The sequence below is a fragment of the Rana temporaria genome, chromosome 6 (genome assembly GCF_905171775.1).
Source record: "Rana temporaria chromosome 6, aRanTem1.1, whole genome shotgun sequence".
Lineage (NCBI taxonomy): Eukaryota > Metazoa > Chordata > Amphibia > Anura > Ranidae > Rana > Rana temporaria.
The window spans coordinates 130166855-130181770 of NC_053494.1; the positions used below are offsets into that span (position 1 = coordinate 130166855).

The 14916-nt window shown below is 43.9% G+C and overlaps 1 protein-coding gene across 1 annotated transcript in view; it reads right to left on the bottom strand.

Moving 5' to 3' along the window:
- PTH2R (parathyroid hormone 2 receptor) overlaps positions 1–14916 on the bottom strand; it is a 359186-nt gene that overhangs the window by 63740 nt on the left and 280530 nt on the right. Inside the window, exon 9 of the mRNA XM_040358482.1 lies at positions 9104–9170. Within this exon, the coding sequence (XP_040214416.1) occupies positions 9104–9170 (67 nt within the window). The remainder of the gene's footprint in view (positions 1–9103; positions 9171–14916) is intronic.

Here is a 14916-nt window from a genome sequence, read left to right on the forward strand (position 1 = left end):
TCGTGACTGCAACATTATGATGGACACATTGGACAATTTTGACACATTTTTGGGACCATTGTCATTTTCATAGCAAAAAATGCTATACAAATGCATTGTTTACTGTGAAAATGGCAGTTGCAGTTTGGGAGTTAACCACTAGGGGGCGGTGAAGGGGTTAAGTGTGACCTCATATGTGTTTCTAACTGTAGGGGGGCGGGGCTGAACATATGACGTCATTGATTGTCTTTCCCTATATCAGGGAACAGACAATCAATGACAGCGCCACAGTGAAGAACGGGGATCGATCGGGGGACTCCGGCGGCGACCGGGTCTACGGGTCCCGCGGCAGCGTTCACGGAACTTTGGCTGGGCACTTAAAGAGGATGTACAGGTACGTGCTTGTGCCCAGCCGTATATATGTGCAGGAGGTGGTCCTTAAGTGGTTAATAAATGCTGATTTGAATAACGTATATAATTGATACATATAGTTGTTTTTGCTGACACTCTTTAGATCCTAAAAGAAACAAATTACATGCTTACATAATATTTTCTCAGCTAACAAAGTACAAACTTTGCTTTAAAATGTTTGTCTAATGTCGCGTACACACGGTCGGAATTTCGGATTAAAAAAATCAGATTTGTTTTCTGTCGGTGTTTAGAAATAGAACATGTGTTATTTTTTTCCGATGGAAAAAAAAACGATAGGAAATTCCTATCGTCTGTGTGCAACTCCAGAAAAAACCCACGCGTGCTCAGAATCAAGTCGAAGCATGCTCGGAAGCATTGAAATTCATTTTTCTCGGCTCGTCGTAGTGTTTTACATCAAGGCGTTTTGGACGGTCAGAATTTGGTTTGACAGTGTGTATGCAAGACAGCTTGAATGGAATTCAGACGAAAAATTCCATTGGATTCTAGGCCATCGGAAATTCCGATTGTGTGTACGGGGCAGAAGAAGGTCAGAGTGGTTATTATTAAAAAAAGGTTTCTAAAGTCTTGTTTAAAAAAAATGCCATGACAACATCACGGAGCTGGTGGATGTTAGAGACCTTGCACTCCTCCAACCTTCCATTTGCTTGTCTTAAGCAAACTGTTTGCAGGCTTTCTTGTGCATCATCTTTAGACGAGACCAATTTGATGCAGTGTGCGGCATATGGTCTGAGCACTGACAGGCTCTGCATCAATGCTGGCAGCACTCATATGTCTATTTGCCAAAGACAACCTCTGGATATGACGCTGAGCACGTGCACTCAACTTCTTTGGTCGACCATGACGAGGCCTGTTCTGAGTGGAACCTGTCTTGTTAAACCACTGTATGGACTTGGCGTCCATGCTACAGCTCAGTTTCAGGGTCTTGGCAATTTTCATGTAGCCTAGGCCATCTTTATGTAGAGAAACAATTCCTTTTTTCAGATGCTCAGAGAGTTCTTTGCCGTAACGTGCCATATTGAACTTCCAGTGACCAGTATGCGAGAGTAAGAGCAATAAACACCAAATTTAACACACCTGCTCCCCATTCACACCTGGGACCTTGTAACACTAATGAATCACATGCCAATGGGAAGGGAAATGGCTTATTGGGCCCAATTTAGACATTTTCACTTAGGGGTGTGCTCACTTTTGTTTCCAGCAGTTTAGACATGAATGGCTGTGTGTTATGTTAATTTATGGGAACAGCAAATTTACACTGTTATACAAGCTGTACACTCACTTCTTTACATTGTAGCAAATTGTCATTTCTACAGTGTTGTCACATGAAAAGATAAATTAAATGATTTACAAAAATGTGAGGAGTGTACTTACTTGTGAGATACTAATATATATATATACAGGGTGGGCCATTTATATGGATCAACCCAGGTGGGCCATTTATATGGATACACCTTAATAAAATGTGAATTGTTGGTGATATTAACTTCCTGTTTGTGGCACATTAGTATATGTGAGGGGGGAAACTTTTCAAGATGGGTGGTGACCATGGCGGCAACCATTCCCATTTTATTAAGGTGTATCCATATAAATGGCCCACCCTGTGTATATATATATATATATATATATATATATATAAAAAGTTATAAAACATATTCTGACATGGTCGTACAGGTTAAATGGTGTCGTTCATGGCTAGATAAGAGTGTATCTAAAGCTACAATTTTATTTTTTTATTTTGGACATAGTGTTGAAAGTTAGAATCTCTGTAAGGTTGTTATTACTGTCTGTGACCCTGCTGAGACGATTTATCCATAATACAATTTAAAAACAGCCAATGACATATACATTTTGTTAAAGAAAAGCTCTAATAATTTAAACATGCATGTGTATTATGAATTCTGTAAGTTCACATGTTCCATAAATAGCACAGGCTACTTTATCACATAAAAGCAGTTCAAAAAGGCCACAAAAACAAGCTTACAGCACAAAATAATATTGTTAATTTTTAATAATCAAAACATTACATCAATTTGCAATGCTTTTATGCAAAGTGATGGCAATGAAAGTATAAAAGCTTTAGTAATTCTATCATAAGCAGAAACAGATTTAAAAGCCTGTTTAAGAGTTATGCATACAAATGAGTCTTAGTATAACAGTTGGCATATGATTAACCTTCTTAGGTTCTAAGTCAATATAATTTGAAGCAGATAATTGGTGCAAGAACTTAAAATCTAATTACGTGAAACTGCATTTCCAGCCCTTAGCTTGGACTATATGGGGGATATTAATCTCTAGCTACTTAGATGTTTACCCCAGGGCTATGCTGGGAATTAAAGTAGATATAAAGTAACAGTACTGACATTTATTATAAATAAAGACCATCGTTTAACAAATAAAAATGCTGCATTTGCTTTTGTTTTTTAAAGCAGAAGTTCCACAGCAAATCGTTTTTTTTTTTTTGGTTGCATTCAATGTATTTTTAGATCACCAATTAGTACTCACGTGTTTGGTGACTTCAAACCTCCCCTGTCTGTTTTCGGGCAAAAGATTACCTTTTAAAATCAGATATAGAAAGTTTCCATTTTGCTTGTGGGCATTGTGAAGCCCACAAGCACTGACTTCCTGGAAGCGGTGGATGGTGTTCTTCCGAAGAAGGCCCCCCCGGCGGTTAAGGACCCCCCCTGTACTGCGCAGGCGCATCACGAACCTCAACGGAGTTTCCAAAAGTAGCCAAACATGTAGAGCTGCGAGTTAGCTCTACACGGCGCCTGCGCCATTTCTGCTGTTTCGTTTGTTTTCAGATTTAAACCAGGGTTACTGATGTGAACAATACCTTAAATTGTTTCAAGATCTTCCTTACTGTATGCAAAGCAGTAACCCAAAAAGATCACTGAAATCAAGGTACTGGGATTATCAAGTGTTTCAAATCTCTCTATAGCAAAAGAAACATGTCTAGGCAGGAATAAAATGATGCATTGTTTTTTTTTTTTTCAAATGATTTAATGGGCAAAAAGTTAGATCAAAATGATAGAAAAGGGATGTTCTATGTCCCATCAAAAAGGTATAAAGTTGCACCACTTAGGGTCCACTTTATAACAGTTTTACTGCTACAAGGCAGCTGTCACAAACTTGGTGGTATAGCCTGATATGCAGAGGAGGGCCTCTCTTACACCTCTGACTTAAGGCCCCTGATAGAGTAGACAGGAGGCATGGGAGTGCAGAGTCGCACGAGTGCCTGGCATGGTTGCTAGCAGCGGTGCTGGACCTGAACTTCTGGCGGAGTTGTGGAGGAGCACCGACACAGTGGTAGGATCAGGAACAGCAGGTAGACTGGAAGCTGGAACAGACTGGTGCTTGGATGCTATGGACCAGAAAGCAGTTGCGGCAGCTGGTGGGATGGATGCTCTGTGAGGACTGGAACACAGACGGGTACATGCAAGCTGGGTCATACACAGGTGAGCAGATCAGGAAGATGCAGGCTGTGTCAGTAACAGGCTGGCAGCGAGGTAGTAGAGGGTGCAGGCAGATGCAGGCAGATAGCAGGGGAAATCAGGAACAAGCTGGGTCAGTCAACAGGAACAGATAGCAGTGAACACAGGGAATGCTGTAGACCATACAGCATTGAGCCTGGGTGCTGACCCAGTTTAAATAGTCCATTTGACGCCATGACCTGTCACAAGGTGCGCGCACACAGGCACACCCCGCGGCATTCTCCTCACTGGAATTGAGCGCTCAGGACTTCTTCTGTGGCCACCATCTTGGCAGCTGGCATGCCCTTCTTGACATTGCCCCCTCCTAATGGGCAGCCTCTGGATGCCCAACTGGGCCTATTTGGCAGGACGAGAACTCTTGAAATAGCCTTTTAGCATGAATATTGCCTTCTGGTTGCCATGAGTTGGCCCAAAACCTTTCCATTTTATCAGGTACTGGATTTGATTACTCCTTTTCCTGCAATCCAGAAGTGCTTTGACTTCAAATTCTTCTTCTCACTCAACAACTGCTGTTTTGGGTGGACCAATATTTTGTCCAGGAAAAGAATCAGGAATCATGTAACCTTCAGTAAGGTTACATGAAAAACAGGATGAACCCTGAAAGAGTTTGGGAGTTCCAATTCATAAGCAACATTGTTGACCTGTTTCTTTACTGGAAATGGCCCCACAAACTTAGAACCCAATTTGTTTGATGGGCAATCTAATTTCAGGTTTGCTGTAGATAACCATACTTGATCGCCAGGATTCAGGATATCAGTTCTTCTCTTTTTATCTATTTTGTTGTATGCCTGTGTTTTGGCCATTGTTTCCTGTAACAGTTTGTTGATGGTGCTTAAGAAATGTTTTGTCTCAAGGACAGCTGGTACAGAGCACTCGGGTATTGTAGTAGATAGAAATGAAGGATGGAAGCTATAATGAACAAAGAAAGGAGACGGTTTCGTCTGGACAGAATTATTGTAAGCGAATTTGGCTAATGGAAGTAGAGAAACCCAGTCATCTTGAGAAAATGAGGAGAAACAGCACAGATATTGTTCAAGAGTATGGTAGGTTCTTTCTGTCATTTGTGTGTGGGTGATAAGCTGATGAAAATGAGAGTTAAATCCCGAAGGCTTCACATAAGGCTTTGACAAAGACTTGTGCGGTCTCTTGGGCAGATAGTGTGCCTTTCATTGGTAAGAAATGTGCCATCTTAGACAACCAATTTACTACCACAAATATGGTACCGTACCCCCCCCGGATGGGGGAAGCTCTACAGTAAAGTCTATGGAAACCATTTTCCAGGATCTATCTGGGACGGGTAGCGGTTTCAACAGCCCCCAAGTCTTGGACTTACTGTTTTTTTCTGCAGATGCAAATGGTGCAGGATTCTACATACCTCTTGCAATCTTTTTCCACCTGAGGCCACCAGAATGTACATTGCACCAGTTAAGGGGTTTTTATAATGCCAAAATGTCCAGCTAGTACATGATCATGGCACAGCCCTAAGGTGGAGATTTGGAAGTCTTCTATTACAAAGATCTTGTTCTTGCACCAAAACAGACCATCTTTTGACTGCAAGGTAATTCCTAAAGGTGGAGAAATCCCACTGAAGCTTGTTTAATTTGGGACAGCAAGTCTCCTTGTAGTAAAAGAAAGTTCCCTGATGACAGAATAGTATCTGGAAGTGAGTATTCTTCAGACTCACTAAACATGCGGGACAATGCATCGGGTTTGGTATTCTTTGACCCATGCCTGTACGTTAGGTGGAAGGAGAATCTGGAAAAGGATATCGCCCACCTGGCTTGTCGGGGTTTCAACCTCTTTGTCGCTCTTAGATATTCTAAATTCTTATGATCTGCATAGATCAAGATTGGGTGTGCTGCTCCTTCTAGCAAGTACCTCCACTTTTTCAGAGCAGCTTTGATCACTAGGAGTTTGCGGTCCCCGACATTGTAATTTCTCTCTGCTGTTGATAGCTTACGGGAAAAAAAAAACAGGATGTAACAGGACCTTGGACCCTTGCCTCTGGGAAAGCACTTCCCCAATGGCCATTTCTGATGTGTCCACTTCCAAGACGTATGGCAGGGCTGGATTGGGATGTTTCAGAATGGAGGTAAACAGTCTCTTCAAGGCCTCAAAGGCAGTCTGAGTTGTGGAGGATCAATGGAATCGAATGCCTTGTTTGGTCAACTGCGTGATGGGGGAGATGATTGTTAAAATATGAGTTGTTGATCGCCACCATTACTAGTAAAAAAAACAATAAATAAATAAAAATATCCCATAGTTTGTAGGCGCTATATCTTTTCCGCAAAGCAATCAATATACGCTTATTGGGATTATTTTACCAAAAATATGTATTAGAATACATATTGGCCTAAATTGATGAACAAATTTGATTTTATAGCAGAAAGTAAAAATTTAGTTTTTTTTACCAAAATTTTTTTCTTTTTTTTGTTTATAGTGCAAAAAATAAATAAATACAGAGGTGACCAAATACCACGAAAAAAAAGCTGTATTTGTTGAAATAATGTAATACAGCACGACCGCACAATTGTCAGTAAAAGTGTCATATTGCAAAAAATGGCCTGGTCACAATGAATAGGGGTGCTTAAGGGGTGCTTAAGTTATACAACAAAACCATATTAAAGTGGTTGTAAAGCCTTAAGGTTTTTCATCTTAATACATTCTATGCATTAAGATGAAAACCCTTCTGTGCTGCAGCACCCCCTCCCCCCTCTTTTTCTTACCTGAGCCTGATCCAATCCAGCGATGTGAACAAGCGCTGCTGTTAATTAAATCCTGTAACATGGGAGCGGGGAGTGGGGCTGAGTCATGCTGTCTGTGTCATTGGACACAGCAGTGGGACTTGGAAATTACTTTCTGTGAGGGCATCCAATGAAGAAGAGGAGCCTGGAGCTCCAGAGGGGGACTCCAAAAAAAGAGGATCAGGGCTGCTCTGTGCAAAGGCATTGCAAAGCATTGCACAGAGCAGGTAAGTCTAGGCATGTTTGTTATTTTAATTAAAAAAAAAACCTTTACAACCACTTTAACCACTTGCCGACTAGCGCACGAATATATACGTCGGCACAATGGCTCGGCTGGGCATATGGGCGTACAGGCATGTCACCTTTAAGACGCTGCATTGTGGGCGCGCACGCACCACGAGCTCCCTGAGTGTGACCGCGGGTCCCGCGATCATTTCACAGAGAGGAAAAATGGGGAAATGATGATGTAAACAAGCATTTCCCGGTTCTGCCTAGTGACAAGGACACTGATCACCGCCCCCTGTTATTGGGAGTGGTGATTAGTGTCATGTCACACGTAGCCCATCCCCCCTACAGTTAGAACACATCCCTAGGACACACTTAACCCCTTCTGCGCCATCTACTGGTTAACTCCTTCACTGCCAGTGTCATTTACACAGTAATCAACGCATTTTTATAGCACTGATCGCTGTATAAATGACAATGGTCCCAAAATGGTGTCAAAAGTGTCCGATGTGTCCTTCATAATGTCGCAGTCATGATAAAAATATGTAGAAGGATATGTATCGGCCTAAACTGAGAATAAAATAGGATTTTTGTACTCACCGTATAATCCTTTTCTCTGAAGTTCATAGACGGACACAGCTCCTTTATTCTTGACCTTAGGTTTATATGCCGTCTATCAGGAGAGGACTACTGCCAACAGCTTCACCGCAGCCCGAAGAGTCTGCAACTTTTCCAAAGGGAGAAAAACTCTCGCCTCTGAGGAGTCCAGAATTAAGCCCAGGTATTCCAGGCGCTGAGTCAGCACCAATACCGACTTCTAGAGGTTCAGTACCCAACCAAACTCTTGAAGGGTTTGACTGGCTATAGCCACATCTTCCTCTAATTATGAGTCTGAAGCTACTCTCAGAAGGAGGTCGTCCAGGTAGCCCACGATAGCGATTCCTCGCTGTCTCAGCAGAGCCATAATCAGGGCAAGCACCTTGGTGAAAAGCCTGGGTGCCGACGCCAGGCTAAAAAGGAGAGCTACAAATTGGTAGTGATCATCCCCGACTGCAAAGCGCAGAAATCTCTGATGCCTGGCGTATATGGGGACATGCAAGTATGCGTCCTTGATGTCCAAGGTTGCCAGAAAATCCCTCGGATGGAGTGCAGCCTACCGACAAAGCATCCATAGGCACTGCAGGTGCACCTGATGCTATCACAGGGATTTCTGGGGAAGAAGCGCCAGCTTCTGATGCCATGGTGACCCACACTTGCCTGACAGCCATTCAGGGACTAATAACAAGGTACACAAAAAAGGTCCATCCTCCTAGCTGCCTTGAGTGAGGGCCCCTCCAGAGGACTCACCACCCTGACCCAGGTACTGCACAGCGCCATGGCCCACTCTCTCCCCTGCACTGCCTGTGCTGAGGTGTTCCCCTGCGTCTGAGGTGTTGTGTGCTGTTCGCGCCGTTCAGAAAGACAATCCCAACAGTAGAGGCCACAACTAACCCGGGGCTACAAGAAAATGGCCACCCGCTGCTTCAGCATTACAACTAGTGCGGCTACAATAAAATGGTGCCAGCTGCGCCAAAATGGCCACCTATCATTTCTGAGGTAAAAGAAAAAAGGCCGCGAACACGCTGGGCAAAAAAAGGCATTAATTTTGTTATAAAACACGTCGCACGACCGGGCAATTGTCAGTTAAAGCGACACAGTGCCGAATCGTTAAAAAAGTGTTCTGGTCTTTGGACAGCCAAATGGTCCAGGGCTGAAGTGGTTAAGTAAATAGTTGTAGAATCAAACAAATGCAGTGTATTTAGGTATCCAGATTCACATCAAGACTGTACAGCTGCAATTAATGCATGAACTGGTTAATACTGACTTGTTTTTGTCCACAACAGTTATTTTTATCTTTCTTCACTATTTGTTGAGCCACTCTACATATCAGGACACTTGATGCACATGTTTGTTCTGGATCAGTGACTCAGTAAGTAGTGAATGAAGAAAAAGGATGGCAGCTGTCAAGAGTGCTCTTTTAAAAACAGGATCATAATAATATTCCTATATTCTTACCCAGACACATTTCTTTAAAATTCACCTCTGTAGATTTAGTTGTAAAGTACCTTTAGAAATATAAAGATGACCATGAACCATGTTGCAAAGGAGCATAAGCTATGAAAATATAATTCTATAATAATAATTATTGTAAAACATTACAGTATATGCATTTTATAATGAATATCGTCTTACCCCAATTGCTGCTAGTATTGGTGCTTGGTAGATCCATTTTATTTCTCCAGCGCTCAGTTCCCAACATCTGTTGGATAAGTAAAATAAAAAAATCTCCTTCACTTTTAAATTATAGAAGCAGAAAACTTTTAATAAGAAGTTAACCCAGAAACAGTTGAATTGAAAATATCCATGCATACTAGAAAAACATTCTTGTTTATACAAATTGTACACATCTTGTATTCTGCTTGCTATCTTTTCAAATGTCTTATTTTTCAAAAGCATTTGTTGAAATATTTGGACAGAACTTTCTTTTGATATTAGTATTTTGGCATTATCTGGTGGCTATAACATATACTGCCTGGTAATTATCTGAATTTATGGTATACAGAAGGGACACAAGATCCCTTATTCATGTTAAGGAGTTGACATTGCAGTTCTGCCTCTCTCGGAATGATCGCTGTGTGGTCAATCACAGCAGCAGCGGGGCTCTGGAGGCACGCGCGAGTACGTGATTTTGTGCTGCCCTGCCACAGTATATGTACGTGGGGCGGTCCTTAAAGCTAAAGTAAACCCATGCATAAAACTGTTTCATTTCAGATACGTGCCGGAAATGTAACACTCCCATTGGTTGTGCTCTCAACCAAACTGTCAAACCATCCAATGGCTGGTGTCATAACTAATCACATGTGCAGCGTCATGGCAGTTGTAGATTAAACAGAGGCAAAGATGGCAGCTTCCTTGGCTGAAAACGATAGGGGGGTTTACTTGCACTTTAAGTGGTTAAAGGTAATAATGTCCAAATCCTACAAATCTTGTGCTCCAGACCAGAGCACCCAAATGATGGAATTTATACGGGACTGCTAGCACACAGATTAGTGTGAGACATCTGGAAGCTGCACATGTTCAATGCTGATATTTTACTACTAAAATGTGATTGCATTGAAATATTTTGTTTGTGAATTCATTTTTTAATAAAACGTACTGCACTATATGCTACTCTCATGTGGCCCCTTCTGGAGCTTTTATTATTGTAGTGGTATAGAACAATAGAGAGGGATAGAGAAGCCTGGTGGAGAAGTGAACATAGGTCTAACGAGAAGAGGATCTGTGGGGGCGCATGCGCATAGTCTGACAGGGCGGACATGCTCTGTGGAGGTGAAGAGTCGCCGATACAACCGAGGCCATTGTTTATTAATACACCCATCTTCCCCCACTAGTTTCCGGGAACCTGGAGCTTCGCTTTGGCCGCAAAGATGGTGCTAGGAGGCAGCCGCACTAAGACAAACTATGTGATGAGAGGGACCGTGGAAACCAGAATCCCTTGGAAAGGTTGGGAAACCCTTGTTTCAGCTCCCCATGCACCTCATATGTCTAAGTCACCCTGTGTCCATTAGGGCATTATGACTTGGATTACTTAAAATGGGACAGTGATATTTATCCACAATATCTCCCAAGATATATATAAATAAAGACTATTCTTGGTTTGATTCTGAACTCAATATGTTAATTGAAAGAGCTGATCACATTGGCCTCTGTACAATATAGGAGATGGGCTGACTCCTACTGGAGCTCCTGCTATTGTAAGAAGGTGTCCCTTGTTTATACTTATGATAATGTATAATCTACTGTGTGAAGCTCGGTGACAACAAGTCTGACTTGTAGTGAAATCCTGATTAATCACAATGGCCAGGTGGGCACAGAGTCACCTTGGCTGCTTTAAGGGATTAGTTAATTAGTTCATGTTAATTTATATTTCTGACTACATGTGTATTGTTAGAGTAATATGAGCAGGAGGGGGGAACCTCCCATTTAACTGTATATAATACTGTATTCTGGTTCTAATAAACAGTTTATGGTGAGCAACCAAATGAGTATTGTCTTGCTATGGTTCTCAGCGGTTGGAATATCCGATATCTATGTTCAGACTGGAAGGAAGCGGTATATGAGGAAAGCACTCAAGCAGAGTGTGGGACGTTTAGTTACATTGGTGGCAAGCAGTGGGATGCTTCCTTCAATCTGGGATATCCAAAACTCCACCTGGATCCAGGCTTTGAATAGCAGGAGAAGAGAGGTACAGATACCAGCCACCATGGAAGAGGAATTCAGAAGGAGGTTGCAAGAGATGTAGATACAGCACAGAGGACCAGTGCCAGAGCAGGTCCTGCTGGGATGGTATGATTCTATCCACTGCAAACTCTGGAAGGAAACGCTAGCCCGTGAGCAGCAACACCAGGGAAAAATTCTCCCCTCCTTCCAGAAAAGCTACTGGTCGCAGTATTGATTACAGGTGCTGTTTTTGGGAGAAAATGGCACAAGGAGCAGACAGACAGACGGTTAAGCATGCTGGTCTGGGCAGAAATGCGGCTGGATGAGAGCTACAGAGCCCTCCGGTAGTATGTATCCCAAGCATGTCCTCGGATAGCGGGTGACAACCCAACAGAAGGTTTTCGCTACGGCGGCCTGGGACTGTTTTAAGTGAAGCTGTCAGGGGGCCATAACTTTGGGAGTGATTTGTAGTGGCGGTTGGACGAAATCATAGATTTCGAAGAAGAGATACTGGACGTCTCGGAAATGCACTGGGCAGTGGAAGATATAGCGTTTCTTTTTTTTTTTTTTTTACAAAAAATGTTTATTGAGTTTTATAAAATAGTTACATACAAAATAAGAAATCAATGCAAAGGACAAAATGCAAGTGCACATGGTACCAATGCCGTATACATACAGAACAAACAACATCTAATAGCCATACCTGGCGGGCAGCCTGACAGATACAGAGAAAAAACAACCTTAAAGGGTACACAGCGGTCTATGTCCCTGCAGACTTGAGAACTGGTTGGATCCAAACATAACTAAGGGGGGACCTTTGCTTATCGGGGAGGGGGATCAGCCAGGCACGGTATTCAGGTACCGATTAGCACTTAAACTAAAAGGGAAGGGGGGGGAAGAAAAGGGGGGTTGGGGGGTGAGCACACCTTGACAGAAAGCAACGACAACAGTAGGGGTTGTGCATATAGGGAAGGGGGGGGCGAAACATGGGTGTTTACATAGAGAGTCAATCCGTAGCGGTAGTTGAGGAATCTGAAGTGGCATCTCCTCCTAGGAGTGGGGTTGGCCTGGATTTTGAGAAAGATTTTGATCAAAGGCATCCAAGTCTTCTTGTGACAGGTTCAAATGCATAAAGGGTTGCCAGATGGCAAGAAAACAAGCTTTTGCAGTGGCCCGATGGAAGTCTGTGGTGGCCTGTTCTTTATAGAGAAGGAGGAGAATGTCCCGCTTGATCTGGGTAACGGAGGGGGGATGAGGAGAGATCCAGTTTCTTAAAATGGCTCGACGTGAGACAAGAAGACAGAGTAGAGGCCAGTCTTTGGAAGGTCGTGCGGGGGATGCAGAGGTGGAGGCGGAAGGGCCGTCCTGGTGTAACCATTGGAGCAGCAGAGGGTCCCAGTACCCAAAAATGAGAAGGAAGGGGTCCTTTGACAGTTTCAGCAGGGTGATTTCGAAGATGTAAGCCAGCACTTGGTCCCAAAAAGTAGATATAAAGGAGCATGCCCAGAAGCGATGCGTCAGGGAAGGTCGTGGGTGGTGGCACAAAGGGCACTCAGAGGTGCCCGGCTCCTGCGCGTAGCGAAGGAAGGGGATGTGTGCCCGGTGAAGAATCTTGAGTTGGGTTTCCTTCCAGATTTCGTTTGGAGTTAGTTTTTGTACAGCATTGTAACCTTGTAGAAGTTTATGTATCAGGTCATCGTCCGGAAAATCCTTACCCCAGTTAGCCACTGATGAGGATGACAGGGAGGGGGAGGTCTTGTGTAGCATGGGTTTGTAAATGTCCGAGATCTTATACGTGCCCTCCGAGAGTAGCTGGTCAGTAAAGTTGGGGGAGAATCGTTTGCTGCATTCAGTGCAGGTGGCACGTAGATAATTGGCACATTGCCAGAAGTGGAAAGCATGGGATTGGGGTAGAGCGAAAAGCTTGGCTACGGCAGCGAAGGTCAGGGTGCGTCCAGTTGCAGAATCACATATGGAAATAAAATGTGTGAGCCCCTTCTCCTGCCAGTCTTTGAAAGGTTTGTGCTCTATGCCCGGGGTGAAACTAGGGTTTCCTTGGATCGGGAGGTGACGTGACATGAATGGGGGGAGCCCAAGGCTTCTTCTACTTTCCCTCAAGGCGATGACTGTGTCCCTGAGCAGTAAGTTATGTTGGAGTATGGGGGTGATTGACTTCCACTTACAGTGGAGGAGGGCCGCCAGGGAAAAAGGGTGAACCATGCCAGATTCAAGGGAGTAATTGGAGTACCGTGAGGATTGTGCTATCCAGTCTAGACCAAATCTTAACAGACATGTTAAATTATACAATCTGACATTCGGGAGACTAACACCGCCCTCGCGTCTGGGAAGGCAGAGCTTTTTCAAAGCTATGCATGGTCTATTGCCATACCAAATAAATTTGGAGATAGCCGATTCTAGAATTTTGACGTCTTTATGGTGGAGGAGCAGAGGGATGGTTTGCATCGGATACAATAATCTGGCAAAGCTGACCATTTTGACCAGATTGCATCTTCCCAAAAGCGAGAGAGGTAGATCTAACCAGTTCACCAGTTCCTGAGAGATCTTTTGAATCAGTGGGGGGTAGTTTAGGTGATACAGGGAGGAGGGCAGTTTACCGATCTTGATGCCGAGGTAAGTAATATGAGAGGTAGCAACCGAGAATATGGAGTGACACGTCCAAGGGGGTGACGAAGAAGAACCCAGGGGGAGAATCTCGCTTTTGCTATAATTAATCCGAAGGCCCGAGCAGACGCGGTTAACGGTGAGTATATCAGAGGAGGGGTTCGCCGTAAAAATGAGGACGTCGTCCGCAAAGAGAGAGGAATGCAGTTCGTGGGCACCAACCCGAATTCCATGAAGAGGGGCTACTTGGTTGAGATGTCTGGATAAGGGTTCTAATGCTATGTTGAAAAGGAGTGGGGAGAGGGGGCAGCCCTGACGGGTCCCCTTGTGAAGGTGAAATTCTTTCGAGAGGAGGCCCGCCGCTACCAATTTTGCTGAGGGGGAGGTGTACATTGCGTTGATAAGGTGACAGAAGGGTCCGGAGAAGCCCATTTTAGCCATTGAAAGAGAGAGCCATTCGAAGCTGACATTGTCAAAGGCTTTCTCCGCATCCAACGTGATGATGGCAAAATCACTTTTGTGGTGTTGCTTGGCATGCTCCAGAGCTAGCATTACTTTGCGGATGTTCAGGGTGGCCGTTCTGCCTTTCACAAAGCCCGATTGTGCTGAATGGATGAGGGAGGGGATAATATCAGAGAGCCTATCTGCCATGATTTTGGAAAGGATTTTGACATCCAGATTCAGTAAAGAGATCGGTCTATATGAGCCGGGTTCTAGGGGGTCTTTTCCCTTTTTGGATAATAATTTAATGATGGCCTGGTTGCCCGAGGGGAGGTATGAGCCGCCGGACCATATGCCGCAATACACTTTGTGGAGGGTGGGTTCTAGTATGTTTTGTAAGGTCTTATAAAATTCTCCCGTGAAGCCATCAGGTCCCGGGGCCTTAGAAGGGGCAAGTTTGCGGATGGTGTTTGATATCTCAGCAAGGAATATGGGGGAGAGGGTAATTTTGGGTATTGCTAAGTGTTCCAGAAAGGAGTCTGCCGTTTGTTTATCAATGGGGTCCGGGGCGTATAGGGCCGAGTAGTAACAGAGCATCGTCTCATTGATTGTTGGGGGGGTGGTATTAACGTTGCCGCTAGGGTCCCTCAAGGAAGTGATATGGGTAGGTTTGAAGGTGCGCTTGCAGAGCCTGGCTAGCAGTTTGCCCGATTTGTTACCAA